Source organism: Arachis hypogaea, chromosome 19 (assembly GCF_003086295.3).
Source record: "Arachis hypogaea cultivar Tifrunner chromosome 19, arahy.Tifrunner.gnm2.J5K5, whole genome shotgun sequence".
NCBI lineage: Eukaryota > Viridiplantae > Streptophyta > Magnoliopsida > Fabales > Fabaceae > Arachis > Arachis hypogaea.
Window position 1 is genome coordinate 116,144,534 of NC_092054.1, and position 18,639 is coordinate 116,163,172.

Genomic DNA, 18,639 nt, shown 5'->3' on the forward strand with positions numbered 1-18,639 from the left:
ATAGTATTTGTTAAATGTAAACAGGAAAGAAGAAAAGAGCATAAATCCAAGAGGAGCTAATCTTGAAAAAGAAAGGGGGAGCAACACTGAAGCAAGAAACATCAATCAAATGGAAGTTTTCTAACTTTACTAAAATTCAATTCCTTTTGGTTATTGTTTAAATATGTTTGTCATCAAGGGGGAGATTGTTGAGTTAAGAAATTAACTAAATTAATTAGTGATGACAAACATTATTTTTGGGTAAAATAAATAATTAGTGTTGAGTGTTAATAATGACATGTTGCTAATTATTTATTAAACATTGCAGGCCAAGACTTTGTCTAGCAGCCTAAAATAGAATAAAAATAAAACATCAAGGCTAATGGGCTGGTTAGTCAAGTGGAGCCCAAAAGCAACGAAGCCCATAAGAAAACAAGGCCGGAAAAATTAAAACGGGCCAAGTGAATTGATCCAACCCAAGCCCGATTTGATATTCAGCAAGCAAATTCCTTCTCACTTGCTTTCACCAAAGCAACGTTCCTCTCTTCTCTGTCTCAGTCAAATCACAGAACTCAGAAAAAGTAAGAAAGAGAGCTTAGTTCCTAAGCTAGTCATGAAAGAAGAAGGAAAGAGAAAGTTAAAGCAAAGAAGGATAAGTCTAATCAACCATTTCAAACCATATCAAGAAAAGATCAGAAGGTTAAAGGTAACCCATTTCCTTATACATGCAACACACTTTCTTCTCTTCATCTTCAACTCTCTGTCACTCTGTTTTGAGCTATATGGAAAAGAGGATTTCTGTTCCTCATTACTGTGCATCAACGGTTGAAAATAAGTCTTGGGAACCAAGTTGTGTTTCAATGGTCAAGATTTGGATTTACTATTGAAGAAATTCTTTTCTGCTGATAATGTGGCTTTCGATCAAGATAGGAAAGTCAGAAGCAAAGTTTCCATTGTGGGATTAATGGGAAAAAGTGAGCTTGGGAGTTGGTGAAGCTCAAGGCTCAAGAAGTTGACCTAGGAAGAGGAACCCAGCAACATGCAAGGAGATAAAAGAGGTTTGCTGTTCATTCAGAAGCCAAGGAGAGATAACCCAGTGATTGAGGTTTTGTTCTGTGAAGAGTTCCCTGAAGAAGTTCCTCTACTTGGACAGTGCTTTCTTTCAAAGTAGCATTCCGCCAAAATGAAGAACTGAATCAGAGACATGCAAATCTGGTTTATCACATAGCAAAGAGGCTGTTGATGAAGTCAATCTCCTTCATGTTTTACAGATTGTAATGTACTTTTCAATGTTTATCTTTCTGTAATTTCTTGTAAGAAAAGGCATATTGAGAGAGCTCAAGTAAAAGCCATGAGTAAAAAAAGGCTGAGTGATACACTTGAGAGAAAAGCCTAGAGTTATTTTCTGATTTCTTTAGGTATGTTTGTGTCTTGTATCTTGTACCTGTAAGGTATCCCTTTCTTAGTTGGGTTAGCACTAATAGTGAATAGTTAGGTGTTAGCATAGCCAATGTCAAGTTAGGTTAGAACTTGAGTGTGAAAGGATTGTGTCAATCCTGTGGAATTGGTGTATGTAATACTGTTAACTATAGTGGAAATTCCTCCATTCTTGTGGAGGAGACTGGATGTAGGTTGCATAGCACAAGGCAACCGAACCAGGATATATGCTGGTGTTAGCTTTTCTCTTTTCTGCACTGTTCTGTTTTCTGATATTCATGAGACAAAAATAAATTGTCTCATAAATTTCTGCTGCTGAGTTCAAACAGAATCAGAATTCAAAGATTGTTTTAAAGGGTCAGTTCAGAAAAAAAAGGAAGGCATAGATTCAACCCTCCCTTCTCTAAGCCTACCACAACCTTCAAAATGACAAGGCCCCAAGAGTTTTGATTATTGAAATAAATTCTGGGGTCCCAAACCTTGTTCTTGCACCCATCTTCTTGTTGACTACCATAGTTAAATCTGGGTGACAAGGCTTGTGAATTCTCAATTAAGCATCCAAACATTCTCCTAGACCCATGCAATTTGGTTCTACACCAACCATTGCTAGTCAACCTTGAGCATGCAACCATCATGAACCTAGAGTGATGTTTCCAACCACTACACAACTCTCTCCTACTCTTAACTCCAGAAAGAGCTCTAAGTTGACCATCATTTTCAATCAAATCATATTCAAGTGAGAAAGAAAAGCTTAGGGATAGGAATTTTACCCACTTGAATGTTGTGTAGGAAGGTGACTTAGGAAGGGGGACCTCCCCATACTTAGCCAATGTGAGATCCACTCCCTTGTGCTCTTCATTTGCATCTTCCACCTCTTTGCAAGCTTCTTCAATTCCAATTTCTTGCTCACCAACTTCTTCTATACACCCTTCATTGCTCAAACCATGTGTTGGAGGTTATGCACGGTCCTCCTTGTCATCAATTTCATAACACAATGAGGGAGTAAAAGACACATTGGTTGGTGTGGACGCATCTTCGATGATAGAGCTTGCTTCTTGCTCAACCTCTTTCTCTTGGTAGCTTCCTTCCAATTTAATCTTTTCTTCATTTCTTACCAAGGGTATGGGGGGTGAGGTATCTTCTTCTTTACTCTCTATGTCAAGCCCAATGGGAGAGGATTCAATTGTACATAAGAATTCATCAATGATTGAATCCATCTCTTGATCAACCTCTTCAAAGTTTTCCACCATGATATGCCTTGGAGCTTGTACAACTTCATCAACATCAATATCAAGCTTCTTAAAAGAGGGCTCTCTAATTCTACATTCCCATGGACTTCCAAGATCTCCTAGGTTTTCAACCACTCCTTCCTTTTCAATCATCTCTACCCCCTCCTTTTGTTGCACTCCTTGCTTCAACTCCTCTTCTTCACCTTGAAGCTCCAAACTCACTCCCTCACTATGCTCCTTGATTTCTTCTCTACATTCAACAATGGGAGTTCTTTGTTCGCATAAGGTTAGGCAGGATGAGTATATGTTGCTAATGGCTTCCGTAATGATAGCCATCTTGGGTTCTAGCTCCTTAAACTCCTTTTCTGTCCCCTCTTGTTGTCTTTGGATATGAGAGTCAAGGTCTCTTAGTTCTAGCATGAGGGCTTCATCGGGGGGCAGTGGTGGAAGAGAGGGTTCATTGTTTGAGGGAAAGGCATTGTAGTTAAAAGGTGGTTCATATTGGTAAGGGCATGGAGATGGTGTATATGGAGGTGGTTCTCAAGAGTAGTTGTTTCGGAATTGTTGTGGTTCTATGTATGGTTCATATGGCTCATAAGGTGGTTGGTATGGTGGATAAGGATTAGGGTCATATGGAGGTGTTTGGTGGTATGGGAATTATGAGTATGATGGTTCAAAACCATGTTGAGGGGGTGGTTCATAGGCATGTGGTGGTGGTCGTTGACAACCACAATAAGGGTCACTGCATCCATTAGATTAATATGCATTAGGAGTGGAATTATACCTATAAGAGACGGAGGAGGTTGTTGCCAAGAAGGGTGATCAATCCTTTGAGGCTCCCTCCACCTTTAATTATTCCATCCTTGATGCATGTTATCATTGTAGCTTCCATTTCCTACAACATAATTTGAGCCAAACTCATAGCCAAAGGGGTGAGAAATCATAATAGCAAATAAAAATAAAAGCTAACAAAAATAAGCAACAAAGTCCTAAAGCTAACAAAAACTAACAAATAAGCAAAAGGCAAACATATTCACAATATTCACAATAGCCAATAATATAACACCATTGCACCTCCCCGGCAACGACACCATTTTGATAGTGAGAAAATTGTCGTGTCGGTTTAGAATTTCTCTTATAGAAATAAGAACTTCGTTGTAAGCATAGCTCCAAACCGACAAACAATTCTCACATCAAAAATTTGAGTTGTCACAAGTACAAACCCCAATAAAAATTAACCGAAGTATTTAAACCTCGGGTCGTCTCACAAGGAATTGCAATGAAGTGATCAATTATTGGTTATGAAGATGCAAGGGGTTTGATTTGTAGTTAACAAGAAAAGTAAATAGCAAGAAAGTAAATAATAAGAACTAATAAAAGGAAGGAAAACAACTCTTGGCTAGACATAAGTAATTGAGATCACCATCCTTGTCTACAAACCATATACTGACAATAATGAGGAACCGAGCTCATTAAGTTTACTTCTATGCTTGAAGCATATCAAATGGCTTGGTCAACATCAATCCATAGGTTCTAACCTAGCTACTAATTAATTTAGTAGTAGGCTAGAGTCAATGATTATCAAATTGACCACTAAGGGTTCTCAAATCACCAATTCAATGAGACCCAATGACTCAAGGTCACTGAATTCCCTTAGCCTAGGCCAAGAGTAAAAAAAACTACTCCATAATCAAAGGAAACATTTCATCAAACACCTAGAGTGCAATAAAAATAAACATCACAAAATGCAAGAATTAACAAAACCCATAACTAACATAAACAAGAAATCAATAATAGCAATGAAGATAAACATAGGAGAGACATAAAAATATAAAATTGCATTAAAAGAAAATTAAATCCAACAAGAGTGCATGAACATAAAAATGACATAAAAGGGAAATTAACAACAAGAACTAGAAGAACAAAGATGTAATAATAAGGAATTAAAGAGGAAAACTAAATCAAAACAAGACTTAAAACTTGGATCTAGGAAGAATTAATCTAAACTACCCTAAGTTCTAGAGAGAAGGGATAGCTTCTCTCTCTAGAATTCTAACCTAAACCATGATGAAGACTCTACTATGACTACTTGCCCCTTTCCCCCTTCAATCCTTGGGTTCAATAGCATCAGAAATGAGTTGGATTGGGCCCAAAATGAGCTAGAAATCGCTGGCCACGAGTTGCTAAAATAGACCCACGCTGATCCTACGATGCGTGCACGTGATGCACGCGTACGCATCCCTAAACACCAGGAAACTATGGCAAATTTTATATCATTTTGAAGCCCCGGATGTTAGCTTTCCAACGCAACTAGAACCACCTCATTTGGACCTCTGTAGCTCAAGTTATGATCGATTGAGTAGGAAGAGGTCAGGCTTGACAACTTTGCGATTTCTTCATGAGTTCTCCATTTTTACATGCTTTTTCTTCATTCCTTCAATCCAATCTTTGCCTTCTAAACCTGAAATCACTTAACAAACATATCAAGGCATCGAATGGAATTAAAGTGAGTTAAATTTAGCTATTTTAAGGCCTAAAAAGTATGTTTTTACACTTAAGCACAAATTAAGGAAGAATTACAAAACCGTGCTATTTTATTGAATAAATATGGGAAAAGGTGATAAAATTCCCTAAATTAAGCACAAAATTGGGGTTGATGAAGTGCCTAAGGAGTATAGTCAAGTTCGGGAAGTGGAGTCATTAGAAGATGACTGTTATGATGTCTTTCCTGGAAGTGAATGCTTATTGCTAGATGACAATATGTGTGGTGGAGGATTGTTTGAGAAGCCTACTGAAAATGACAAGGAACACTTGCGTCCACTGCATATCAAGGCTCATGTTGATGGAAGGATAGTCAATAAGATTTTGGTTGACGGGGGAGCTGCTATCAATCTCATGCCTGAAAGAATGATGGGAAGGCTTGGAAAGACTGAAAAAGATCTGATTAAAAGTAGCATTGGAGTAACAGATTTTAATGGAAGGGCTTCTTCTGTTAGAGGTGTGGTTCTGCTGTCAATTGAAGTTGGTTCTATTAATAGGCCAACTCTATTTGTTGTTGTTCCTTCTAAGGCTAGTTTTAACTTGCTTTTGGGACGTGATTAGATTCATGGAATGGGTGCTATTCCATCCACTCTACATCAAAAGTTAATTTTTTGGAATGAAGATGGAGGAGTGGAAGAAGTTCCTGCTGATAATAGTACATGTTACTATAATGAGATGCATGTGGAGTTCAGGATGTATAATCCTGGAGTCAAGCCACTAACGGTTAACACCAAGGCATTTAATCCTGAAAGTATTGAGATGTGCAAAATAGATATGAATGGTTTTATTTTGGTCCCTAAGGCCGGGGCGGATACGGCCTCAAGAAAAACTTAGATGATGAGTTTGACGAGCCAACAGGCTCAACTGTCAACCTATATGGCAGATAGAGAAGGGTGCATTGACAGTGTACCTTATGATTGTATATATGATGATGGTCCTTTAGGTTTTGAAAAAAATAACACTGACACTGTAAAAAAGGTTGAGGTGCAGGATCCTTTGGAGGAAGTAGATATTGGTAATGGTGATTTTCCTAGACCAACATATGTGAGCAAGATGCTGCCTGATGACTTCAAAAAAGAAATGGTGGATATTTTGAAGGATTATTGTGACTGTTTTGCATGGGATTATAAAAAGATGCCAGGCTTGAATCGTGAATTAGTAGAACATCAATTGCCATTGAAAGCCAATGTCAAACCTGTCAAGCAGCCACCAAGGAGATTTGCTCCTGAAGTCGAGCAGAAGATTAAAGAAGAGATTGAAAGACTTCTTAAGGCTAAGTTTATACGAACATCAAGGTATGTCAACTGGATTTCTAATATTGTTCCTGTCATGAAAAAGAATGGAAAATTAAGGGTTTGGATTGATTTTAGAGGTTTAAATTCTATTGATATGTTGATAGATTCTACTGCTAGTCATAAAATGTTAAGTTTTATGGATGGATATTCAAGTTATAATCAAATATACATAGCTGAGGAAGATATGCCAAAAACTGCATTTAGGTGTCCATGTGCTTTAGGAACTTTTGAATGGGTTGTGATGCCATTTGGACTCAAAAATGCTGGTGCAACTTATCAAAGGGTGATGAATAAAATTTTTCATGACTTTATTAGAAATTTTATGGAAATTTATGTTGACGATGTGGTTGTCAAATCAAATGCTAAAAAAGAGCATCTAGAAAATTTAAAAAAAAGCATTTGAAAGAATGAGAAAGCATAAATTAAAAATGAATCCCTTAAAATGTGCTTTTGGTGTGAGTGCAGGGAATTTTCTTGGTTTCTTGGTGTAGAAAAAAGGGATTAAAATTGACAAAAATAAGGCAAAGGCTATCTTAGAGGCTCCTCCAACTAACAAAAAGCAACTGCAAGCATTTTTAGAGAAAGTCAATTACCTCAGAAGGTTCATTTCCAATCTGTCAAGAAAAACCAAGGTTTTTGTGCCGCTGATCAAGTTGAAAAAAGAGGAAGAGTTCCAATGGAGAAAAGAGCACCAAGAAGCTTTTGACAACATCAAGCAGTATTTGACTAATCCTCCTATTATGACACCTCCAAGGCACAGAGCACTTCTAAAACTTTACTTGTCAGCTTCTGAAGTAACAATTGGTGGAATGTTGGCTCAAGAAGATGAGAATGGCAACGAAAGAGTGATTTATTACCTAAGTCATGTGCTAAATGATGTGGAGAGCCGTTATTCTCCAATTGAGAAACTTTGTTTAGCTTTATATTTTTTTTTGTTTAAAACTTAAGTACTATTTGATTCCTAGGAATGTTTACGTAATTTCTAAGTTTGATGTTCTTAAATATATGTTGTCTTCTCCAATATTGCATGGTAGACTAGGAAAATAGATGTTGACCTTAACAGAATTTTCTTTATACTTTGTTCCTGGAAGAGTCGTTAAGGGTCAGGTTATAGCTGATTTTCTGGTTGACCATTGATGTGACGCAGAAGCTGGTGAATTAAAAATTATTAAAATGGTTACGTTGCAAGTATAGTTCTTAACTCACCGAAAATCTGCCTATCAATTTAGAAATATGTCACAGAGAGTTAAATTAAAAATTACTGGGAGTTTTAAGTCCCAGGTCGTCTCCCAACGAGTTGCAAAAAAGTGTGTTATCTTATTAATCAAATGTTCAAAGAAGTTGAGTTAAGTAAATTGGAATTTAAATTGAGGAAATTTAATTAATATGAATGAAAGCCTTGACTGGGAGTTGATTGGTTGGAATTTCTACTATTGATGGAGTGATTGTAAGATTAATTTATAATTAATGGTTGTTCTGTTTGGTTATCCTTTACTAGGTAAGGGAAAGTCAAACAAGTTGGAATGCCAGATCTGTTCACAAGTTGCAACCCACTTAGTTCAAAGGGATTGGCGTTGGTGACAGGATAGCAATCCAACATTTAACCCAATTACAAATTTTTCCTTCAATCCTTCCAACTCAAGAGTTCCTTTTAATCAACTCCCCATCAAGTAAAGAGACTACTCACGCATTGTAAATGATAAATCCATAGCACATGAAAGGGAATTAAAAGAAAACATGATCATTGGAATTGAAATTGAATTAAAAAGAAATAATCCTTGCATTAAATAATCATAAAAGTATCTGAATGACAAAATTGAACAAAGCAAGGAACATGGAAGAATGAAACCAAGTTAAGAAAACAAACTAGAATGGCGAAGTCTTGATGAGGAAATAACTCTTCTCCTGTTCCAATGCTAAGATCAATTGAAAATTAAAAATTCTAAAAACCTAGAGAGAAAAACCTAAGAGAGTAAAACTAGATCTAAAAACTGTCTCTTAATGAATGTGTTATTTATTTCTGCATATTCTCTGACTCTAGTCTGCTATTCCGGGCCGAGAACTGGGTCGAAATAGGGTCCAAAATCACCCCCAGCGAATTTTGCAGATTATGCAGATCGCACATATCACGCGATCGCGTCATCCATGCGGACGCGTCACTTGCACTTTTTCTCGCCACGCGTTCGCGTCGTCCACGCTACCGTGTCGCTTGGGCTTTCCAATCCGCGCGGCCGCGTGAGCCATGCGGCCGCGTCGCTGCGATTTGCTCTCCTTCGCGCGGTCGCGTGAGCCATGCGACCGCGTCACTTCTCGCTGGTTATCTCCTCAAATTCTTGTGTTTCTTCCATTTTTTCTAGCTTCCTTCCCAATCTCCAACTCATTCATGCCCTATAAAATCTGAAACACTTAACACACAGATCACGGCATCGAATAGAATAAAGGAGAATTAAAATTAAATAATTAAAGTCTCTAGGAAGCAATTTTCAAACAGTTAATAAATTTTGGAAAGAAATCTAATATGCATGCTAATTTAATGAATAAGTGGGTAAGGATCATGATAAAACCACATAATTAAACACAATATAAACCATAAAATAGTGGTTTATCAACCTCCCCACACTTAAACATTAGCATGTCTTCATGCTTAATTGAAGGAGATAAGGAAATAAGTATGAACATGTAGAAACTCATGAAATGCAATGCAAACCTATATATATATAAATAAATGCAACTATATGGTTCTTTCCCACTTGATCAAAAGTAAATAAGCTCTTCAAAACAATTACAAATCAAATTCCACTAATTCTATCATTATACAATAAAATGGATAAAAGTGCAAGAAGATAGCTCATGAAAGCAGGGAACATGAAAATTCAAGTATTGAACCCTCACTGATAATGTATGTACGCTCTAATCTCTAGTGTATAGGTTGATCACTCTATCCTTCTCTAATCATGCTTTCTAACTTTTGTTCTTCTCCTAACCAATCAACAACAGTTAATATACCAATGCAAACATCATGAGGTCTTTTCAAGGTTGTAATGGGGCTAAGGTAAAGGTAAGGATGTATATATATATAAGGCTAAGTGAGCTAACAAAGTGAATCTTTGATTAGTCTAAGATCTCACCTAACATATACATACTTTATACAAGTTTAAAATCATACCTAGCTACCCATAATTCCCACTTTTGTATGATTCCCATACTCATGTACCAAATTTTTCTTTTTAATTTATCACATGTGCATTGATTAACATTAACATTGGGGTAATTTTTGTCCCCTTATTTAATTTATATATATATAATTAATTTTTTTTTAATTCATAAAAGCAAACATAACGTATCAATGCACATAGATTCTTCATTATTTTCTAATTTGGTTTTTCTTTTCATGAGTAGGTTCCCAAATTCTCAATATTCAAATAAATTAAATACATTCCCTTATTACCCAATGTTCCCACACTTTAGTTGATACACAATTTCTATCTTAAGCTAACCAAAGATTCACTTGGGATTTTTAATTTATTTTTCTGCTTAAGGCTAGTAATGTGGTTATAGAACAAGAGGGGATTAAAAGCTCAAGGGGCTAACAAAGGTGATGTAAAAGGTAGGCTTATTTGGGATAAGTGAGTTAATAACAAATAATGGCCTCAATCATGTGCAAGCATGTGAATATAATAAATATTGGACATATAAGATAAAACAAAATATAGATTACAATCATAGAGAAGTAAACACATAAGAATGAAATAATTAAGGTTAAATAATGTAACCATACATAAATGCTCAAATCTTTCACAGGTTGTGTGTTCTTTAACTCAAATATCATGTTCCAAATACAACTCAAGCAAATTTATCATAAAAATTTTTGAAAAATTAGTGAAATTTTGTTCCAAAGATAGATTTTTAAAAGAAACTTATTGTCTTTTCAATCAAGTAGAACATGCATGCAATTATCCTAACCTACGCAATTTATTCTATTCTATAAAGGAAAGAAAATCTAACTAAAATATCCTAATTATTGGTGCTAGCGAAGAGAAATTACCTCCGGAAGTCAGGTACTGACTGACCTCCCCACACTTAAGGCTTTGCACCGTCCTCAGTGCCATCTGTCAGGAACAGGGGTAGGCTGGTAGTAGTATCTCCATCATCGGGACCGTCATGGCTCCCTGTGCTAGTAAAGGAAGTGGAATCCGGGGTATCTGAGTCTCTGAATTGTCCCTTGAGTAGCTCCTTGAGGTGTTTGAATCGGCGCTCGTTACGACGCTCTCTCATCTTTGCTTTCTGTTCTTGCCGATCCAACCGTTCGATTATCTGCTGGAGCAATTTCTCAGTTATAGATGCTTGTGGTGTTGAAGAAGGATTATCTTCAACTGGAGCAGTAGGAAGGCTTGTAGTGGTTGCTGAGAGTCTGAGGTATTTCCCGTTAGGGACATACTGATCATCTCGTGGAAGCACGGCTTTGGTGTCCCCAGCTCTGTAGAAGACTCCGGCTGTTGAGACAAGATTTGAGACCAAGGCGAGGAAAGGTAAGTTGCCCGTAATTTGTACGTGTTCCATAGCATTCCGGATATGTCTTGAGAGATTCAGAGGTTGGTCTGTAAGGATGCACCATAGTAGAACAGCCATGTCCGCAGTGAAGGAGGACTCATGAGTGCTCGGAAAGACGTAACGGGACATGATCTGTGCCCATACGCGAGCCTCCAAGGTAAGTGCTGAAGCCAAGATTTTCTTAGGGTGGGTACAGTGGTATCCGTAGATCCAACGGCTGCCAGGTGCTGCGATGATTCCGAGAACGGAGTCCCAGTCAAATTGGTATCTCTGGCGCTGAAGGGTGGCTTCTTGAAAAGCGTCCATTCCTGCTGGAATAGGGGGAAGACTCAGAGCTTGCTGAATGGCCTCTTCTGTGATGGGGACTTGCTTCTGCCAGACATAAACAGATTGCAGGGTCGGCATGTAAAAGTTGGAGTAGAACTCAACTACCCAAGAAAGATTGACTTGCCTTGGCTGTCTCCGTAGGAAACCCCATTGTCTTCGCTCAATTTGCGGCTCAACAAAGGTGGCAATATTGGATGGGAGGATAAGAAAGTATTCATTGTTATAGTTCCTTTATGCCAGGATAGGGAACATCTGCTCACAGTAGCGATTGGAAAATCGCGCAGCGACCTTTGCTGGAAAGGCTTTTTCCTTTTCATCAACCTTTATTATCCTCTTAACTCGTTTTGTTGAGGGTTTGACTACAGTTGAAGAAGGCTCTGCCACTAATGCTCTTTTAGTTCCTCTTCTTGCTGGTGGTTTGGTAGTTGCTTTCTCCTTTTCTTTCTTGGTGGCCATCCTGAAAGAAGGGAAGAGAAAGAAAATTAAATTTAAAGAGATATACAGCAAGGAAAGAAACAGAAAAGAGGGTGAATGATGCACAGCAAAATGTAGATGACATTAACACATGCTCTCGAGTGCATATGAAAAGCCAACAGTGGAAAATAACTGGTGCATACAAAGACAAGTGGATGCAAGGCGTTTATTGGCATGCCGGAAAAGGGCATAAGTAGCATAGACCAATCAATACTTTGTAACAAGCCAAAATGTTTGTGTTGACAATAAAATTCAATTAATATAATAGTAAGGGAAAGTTGTGAAAAGCAAGCATTGAATAGTATAGCATAGAGAAGTGCATAATGCCATATGAGCTTTTTCACAAACACATAGCATGCATGGTGAATAGGGTATAGAAAATATGAAGATGAATATGCAAGCAATCCCTTAAATAGGAGAAAAAATAAATGTCAAACAATTTGCAATAATCCACAAGCATATAATGAGGGATGATGACTCCAAAAAGTTTCTAGCACCATGTAAAAAGGAAAAGAAGAAGAAGAAAAATAAAATAAAATAATTTGAAAAGAAAAAGAAAAGAAAAGGAAATAATAATAGGGAGCTACTCAAATGAAGATGCAAAAAACATCTTTTTATGAAGATGCTTTGTATAAAAGTGTGATTTATTAATTTGGCCACACTTCAAATAAAAACAACACTTTTATAACATATCAAAATCTAACCCTACAATCCATCATCTAAGGGTCAAAAAGAAAAATTATCACATGAAGACAATTATAATATCTTCATGGGAGTACCCACCATAATAATATATATACATAAAATAATAAGAATGATAGAAAAGAGAAGAAGGAAGAAGAAGGTAAAACCTTGTTAATGGTGGTGAGAGAGATAGAGAGTGAAAGGTGAGATAGAAGGGGAAGGGGGAAGGAAGAAAGAAGGAGGGAAAAGGAAAATTAGGATTTGGAAGAGAGAAAGATAAGATAATTTGGCAATTTAGGTTGAGCTGTGCGGCGCATGCGACGCGGCTGCGTGGGGGCACGCGTTCGCGTGGGCGCGCTTTCAGTGTGGTGACGCGATCGCGTCGGTCATGCGGTCGCGTGACCCATGTTATGCGTCTGGCGCGAGTGCGGCCTCGCACCAGCACAACTCTCTGTTCAAAATAATTTAATTGCCAAATTGGGGTACCGCGATCGCGTGGGTCACGCGATTGCGTGAGGGTGCGTCAGAAGATGGATGACGTGGCCGCGTTGGTGACGCGGTCGCGTGAAAAGGATTGTGCTTCCAGCACCAATCCAGCACTACTCTTGCACAATATTTCAGTGTGCACCCTTTTACGTCGAAAATTCAGGGCACGCGGCCACGTGGAGCACGCGGTCGCGTGGGAGGCCATGATTCCCATGCGACGCGGTCGCGTGGGTCGATTTGTGCAATTGGCACGCCTCCAGCCACGCTCCAGCCGGACTCTCTGTTCATTTATTTTTTTCTCCACCCCCTCTGCGACGCAGACGCGTCGCGTGGCGAAATTTTTTTTTTTGAATTAAAAAGAAATATAAAGACATGTAAATGCAAATGCACAAAAGTACTAATAAAGAGAAGAGTTATTGAATAGGAAAAACAAGGAAAAGAACGATCATACCATGGTGGGTTGTCTCCCACCAAGCACTTTGCTTTAACGTCCGTAAGTTGGACGCTTCACTAGCTCAATCTGCTGCTATGTGGGGATCTTCCAAGCGGAAGATCTCAAGCTCCTTATTTTTCTGCACCTTCTCACCATGGTATAGCTTCAGGCGTTGTCCATTAACCTTAATAAGTTTAGAGCTTGAAGGATGGCTTAGGTGATAAACTCCGTACGGTTTAGCCTTCTCTACTCTGTGTGGACCTTCCCATTTTGAACTCAACTTACCGGGCATGAGCCTTAGTCGAGATTTGTAAAGGAGGACAAAATCTCCAGGTTGGAACTCTTTCTTCTTGATGTTTTGATCATGCACAGCTTTCATCTTTTCCTTGTGAATTCTGGAATTCTCATAAGCTTCTAGGCGAAGGTTCTCCAGTTCCTGCAGTTGCAACTTTCTTTCAGCTCCAGCATTCTCAATTCCCATGTTGCACTCCTTAACTGCCCAGAAGGCTCTGTGTTCTATTTCAACTGGGAGATGACAAGCTTTTCCGTAAACCAAGCGGAAGGGGCTCATCCCAATGGGTGTCTTGTATGCTGTTCTGTATGCCCACAGTGCATCTTGTAGCCTGGTGCTCCAGTCTTTTCTATGAGGCTTTACTATCTTTTGCAAGATACGCTTAATTTCTCTATTTGACACCTCGGCTTGCCCATTAGTTTGGGGATGGTAAGCTGTTGCAACTTTATGGATTATCCCATGCTTCTTCATCAATCCTGTTAGTCTCCTGTTACAAAAATGGGTGCCTTGATCGCTCACGATCGCTCGTGGTGATCCAAAGCGACATATAATATGGTTTCTCACAAAGGAAACAACAGTGTTAGCATCATCAGTGCAGGTAGGAATTGCTTCCACCCATTTGGAAACATAATCCATAGCTAACAATATATAAAAATATCCATTAGAATTTGGAAATGGACCCATGAAGTCAATGCCCCAAACATCAAAAATTTCACAGAAGAGCATATATTGTTGAGGCATCTCATCCCTCCTGGATATATTACCAAATTTCTGGTATGGGAGGTGATGACATGTCATCATGTCATGTTTTTCTATGCTTTTTCATACAAGAAATTTATGATTAGTGCTTAAATATTACATTCTTTGGTGCTTAAATGGTATATTTCTTTGATCTTTTGATTTGATAAACTTTGTAGGAAATAAGAAGAAAAAGAAGCAAAAAGAGCACAAAATAAGCTAAAAAGAAGAAAAGAGGAATTTTGGGCACACTTTGAAGTTGGAGCACACTTTGGAGGCTTAGGCCACGCTTCTAAAAGCGTGACACATGACCAAATCAAGGAAGAGAAGCGTGGCCCAAAGAAAGAAAAGCGTGGTTCAAAACAAAGAGCAAGAGAGGAAAAAAGCTTGAGCAAAAGTTTGCCTCAAACTTTAGCTCAAACTTTTGGAGGAGCTTGACTACACCCTGGAGGGAGCAAAAGCTTGCGCCAACGTTTGCCTCAAACTTTTTGGCAAACGTTGGCGCCACACCAACATACCCAGGGGAGAAAAAGCTTGCGCCAACGTTTGCCTCAAGCTTTTTGGCAAACGTTGGCGCCACACCACAAGGCATACAAGGGGTATACTTCCAACAAGAATAACTTGAGCTACAGAGCTCCAAATGAGGTGATTCAAAAAGCAATGGAAAGTAGGAATCGAGAGCTTTCTAAGAATATATGGCACTGCATGGTGGACACTAAAATTGAGGGAGAAAACTGCCCCGCAATGAGCATAAATGAACATGGTGGCAACCTGCAGTGAGGCCAACTGACCTCTGCACCTTCGACGGAGTATAACTCGAGCTGTAGAGCTCCAAATGATGCGCTTCCAACGGCATTGGAAAGTAGACATTCAGGGCTTTCCAAAAATGTATAATAGTATGGGGTGGACAATATGTTTGAGCCTCCAGAACTGGCGTTTTCGACCACGTTTGAGGCAAACTTTACCTCAAACGCTGCACACCAAGGCCAGCGACGTTGTCCTCTTCAAATGAGCATAACTTGAGTTGTAGATGTCCAATTGAGGTGATTCCAATTGGGTTAGAAAGCTGACATTCAGAGCTTTCTAGCCATATATAATAATCTATAGTGGGCATAAAATCTGCAATGTTGACAAGCAGACAAAGTAGTACCCCAACATGCATGCAAGAAGGCCCAACGTTTGGCTAAAAGTTTGACCTCAAACTTTTGCCCAAACGTTGGTAGCAGCAAATAAGGGCAGCTGGTATAAAAAGTTTGAGTAAAAGTTTGCCTCAAACTTTTACTCAAACTTTTATGATTCATGGCCCGGTTCACAATGGGTTTCTCTCCAACTCCAAGAGCAATCAACAGAGGCTTTTGTCAACCCAATTCCATCAAGAGCAAGGGCCCAATTGACACCACTCAAAGGCACAAGAGATAGTTAGAATAGAAATTTCATTTTAATTGTAATTTGTTTTGAATTTCATTTTCATTTTGTAAAAATGCCTATAAATAGGCATCTGTTTCATTTTATTAGAGAGGAGCTCCACTAGGGAGCATTAGGAATACAGAACTCTCTCTCTTTAGTTTTTCTTTTTGTTTTAAATCTTGGGTTGAGAATTGAAGAAATTCTGTTTCAATTTCACCTTGAGAATTCTCTCTGTTTTCTTCTTCTGCAATTTTAATTTCTCCTCTACTACAAGTTCCTTTGCTGTAAGTTTACAATTTAATTTACATTGAGCTTGATTTTGATCTTTGGTTCTCATTGCTTTCTGTTCTTACTGAATTCAATTTACATTCAAGCAATTTAATTCTTCTGCAAGTGCTCTGCATTTTACATTTATGTTCATGATCTGATTTACTTTTGCTGCATGTTTAATTTTCTCTAAGCTTTGATCTATTGCTCTCTTTAATTTCCAGCACCCACTCCCCTTTACATTTAATGAAATTTTACTTTTCTTGCAATTTAAGATTCTTGCAATTTACATTTCTTGCTCTTAAAGTTACTTGCCAATTTACATTCTGCAACTTTAAATTCATTGTCCTTTACTTTCTGTTGGTTACAATTTCACTCCATTCACATCAATGTTAGCTTGACTAAACTAATCATCCACTAAAGTTGCTTGATCCATCAATCCCTGTGGGATCGACCTCACTCCCGTGAGTTATTATTACTTGATGCGACCCGGTGCACTTGCCGGTGAGTTTTGTGTCAGATCGTTTTCCGCACATCAAGTTTTTGGCGCCGTTGCCGGGGATTGATTTAGATCAATAATGATTAAGTGGGTGAGAAGTCTAGATCAAGCATTTTCTTTATTTTTGTTTTCTGTTTCAAAGTGAAACCAAGGTGTTTGAGTTTTTGCCTCACTAAGAAATTCTCATCTCTGATATGAGTAATTTCAATTTTTCTTGGTTGTGTGTTTTACAAAACTCAAATGGAGTTCAACTCATCTTATGATCAAACAAATTCTATGGGATATCACCCACCATCACCAATCTCTAATGATGGATGGGAATATCACCAAGAAACTTCAAATTCTGGGCTCTCCAATTCATGGAGCCATGCTTCAGAACCACAAGATGAGAAAGAAAATCATATTGGATATTTCCCTCCACCACAAAATGATTCAAGTCATTACTCCAATGGTGGCTGGGAGTATTACCAAGAAACTGCAAATTCTGAGCAGTCAACTCACATGAGAGATTGTCCAACCTCACCTCCCACTTCTACATTTGAAAATTCTTCATCACCTAAATATGCCTCAACACAAACTTCCATGAACCTAGGCCTCTCAAAGCTAGAGATCATGTTTGAAAAATATGAGAGGGAGGCGCAAAGATCTTGGAACGAGCAAGAGAATTCATTCAAAAACATAGAAGTGATGGTAAACCAATTGTTAAGTGCAAGGGAGAAGGTGGAAGAGCAAAATGAAGATCCCCTTCAAAAATCTAGAGAATTGTTGAAAAGACAAGAACAACTCATGGAGGAATAACAACAATCCTGGAGAGAACAAGAAATCCGTCTTCAGAAGATGGATGAGCAATTGGAGAACATGGGGAAATGCTCGGATCCACTAAGCAAGGAAAATGAAGACCAATTTGTGAGTGAGGAAGTGGAAAAACAAGATGAGGAGGCTACTGCATCAAGTGAACTTTCAATGAAGAATGAGGTGGTTAAAAATGAAACTACACTTGAGATGACAAAGGAACATGAAGAATCACAACTCTCACAAATTTCCCTGACCCAAAAACTCTCGACAATTGAATCTGTGATTGAAAAATATGAAGAGGAGATGAAGAAATGTTGGGAAGATCAACAAACCTCCTCAATGAAAAAGCTATTAAGTCAAATGTTGGGTGCAAGGGAGGAAGTGGAAGAGAAAGAAAGTGAGAAAGACAACCAAAGAATTCCAAACTCAAGTGAATCAGAGAAGTACATGAAGGAAGAATCCACAGAACCACCATTGCAAGAGACTCTTGATGAAGACAAAACTCCAATAATCACACAGCAACCAAGTCATAAATTCAAGGAAGTGAAGGCAATTAACAAAAGCACCAAGAAGAGGATTGTGACCAAGCTACAAAAGACAATATTCATGAAGAAAAGAAGGTCAACTCCAAGCAATCCTCCCCCTGATCCAGCAAGCAAGCTCAATCAAGCCATTAACAAAAGAAAGCTTGCTGAGGAGAGACCAAGACAGGGGGTAATAGCTGAATCTTCTCCTCTCTTGAAGTCATTCCTCTTAACAAACTGGAAGAAGAGGAAAAAAGTGAACAACATGTCAACCGTAGGTATAATTTCTCTTCTCTGCTTTGTTTTCGTTCTTTGCTTTGTTTAAATTCAATAAATTGGCATATGGTTACATTCTAAGTTTGGTGTTGCCCTACAACAAACTGTTTTCCATCTTCATGGATGATTGCATCAATTTTACATGAAAGTGACACACCAAGATTCTAAGTTTGGTGTGCCACCTATTTTTTTTATGCAAAGCATTCAGCAACACCACTTGTCTGCATAACCATAATGTCTTTGCAGTGTTAATTTTCTTTTGGTTTGATATTGTGTTACTTTATTTACTTTAGTTAATTCTTTGTTTTTAATGCTTTCATTTTAGTTTACTTATTCACTGTGTTTGTTAATACATTACCGAGAGAGTTTTATTCATGACATATTCTTGGCTTGGTGATTGTACTT

General features: G+C 38.3%; 1 protein-coding gene and 1 pseudogene across 1 annotated transcript; one reads left to right on the forward strand and one right to left on the reverse strand.

Annotated features, from left to right (window-relative positions):
- The first annotated feature begins 5,405 nt into the window (after window positions 1-5,405).
- LOC140182323 (uncharacterized) lies at window positions 5,406-5,747 on the forward strand. The gene has a single exon (XM_072228484.1). It carries the CDS (start codon window positions 5,406-5,408, stop codon window positions 5,745-5,747), a length of 342 nt encoding a protein of 113 aa, XP_072084585.1.
- A 1,705-nt stretch (window positions 5,748-7,452) lies between these two features.
- LOC140182324 (uncharacterized) overlaps window positions 7,453-18,639 on the reverse strand; it is a 177,071-nt pseudogene continuing 165,884 nt past the window's right edge.

What these genes read in the sequence shown, in the direction of transcription:
- LOC140182323 (XM_072228484.1), top strand. Translation starts at nt 5,406, where the DNA reads ATGTGTGGTGGAGGATTGTTTGAGAAGCCTACTGAAAATGACAAGGAA.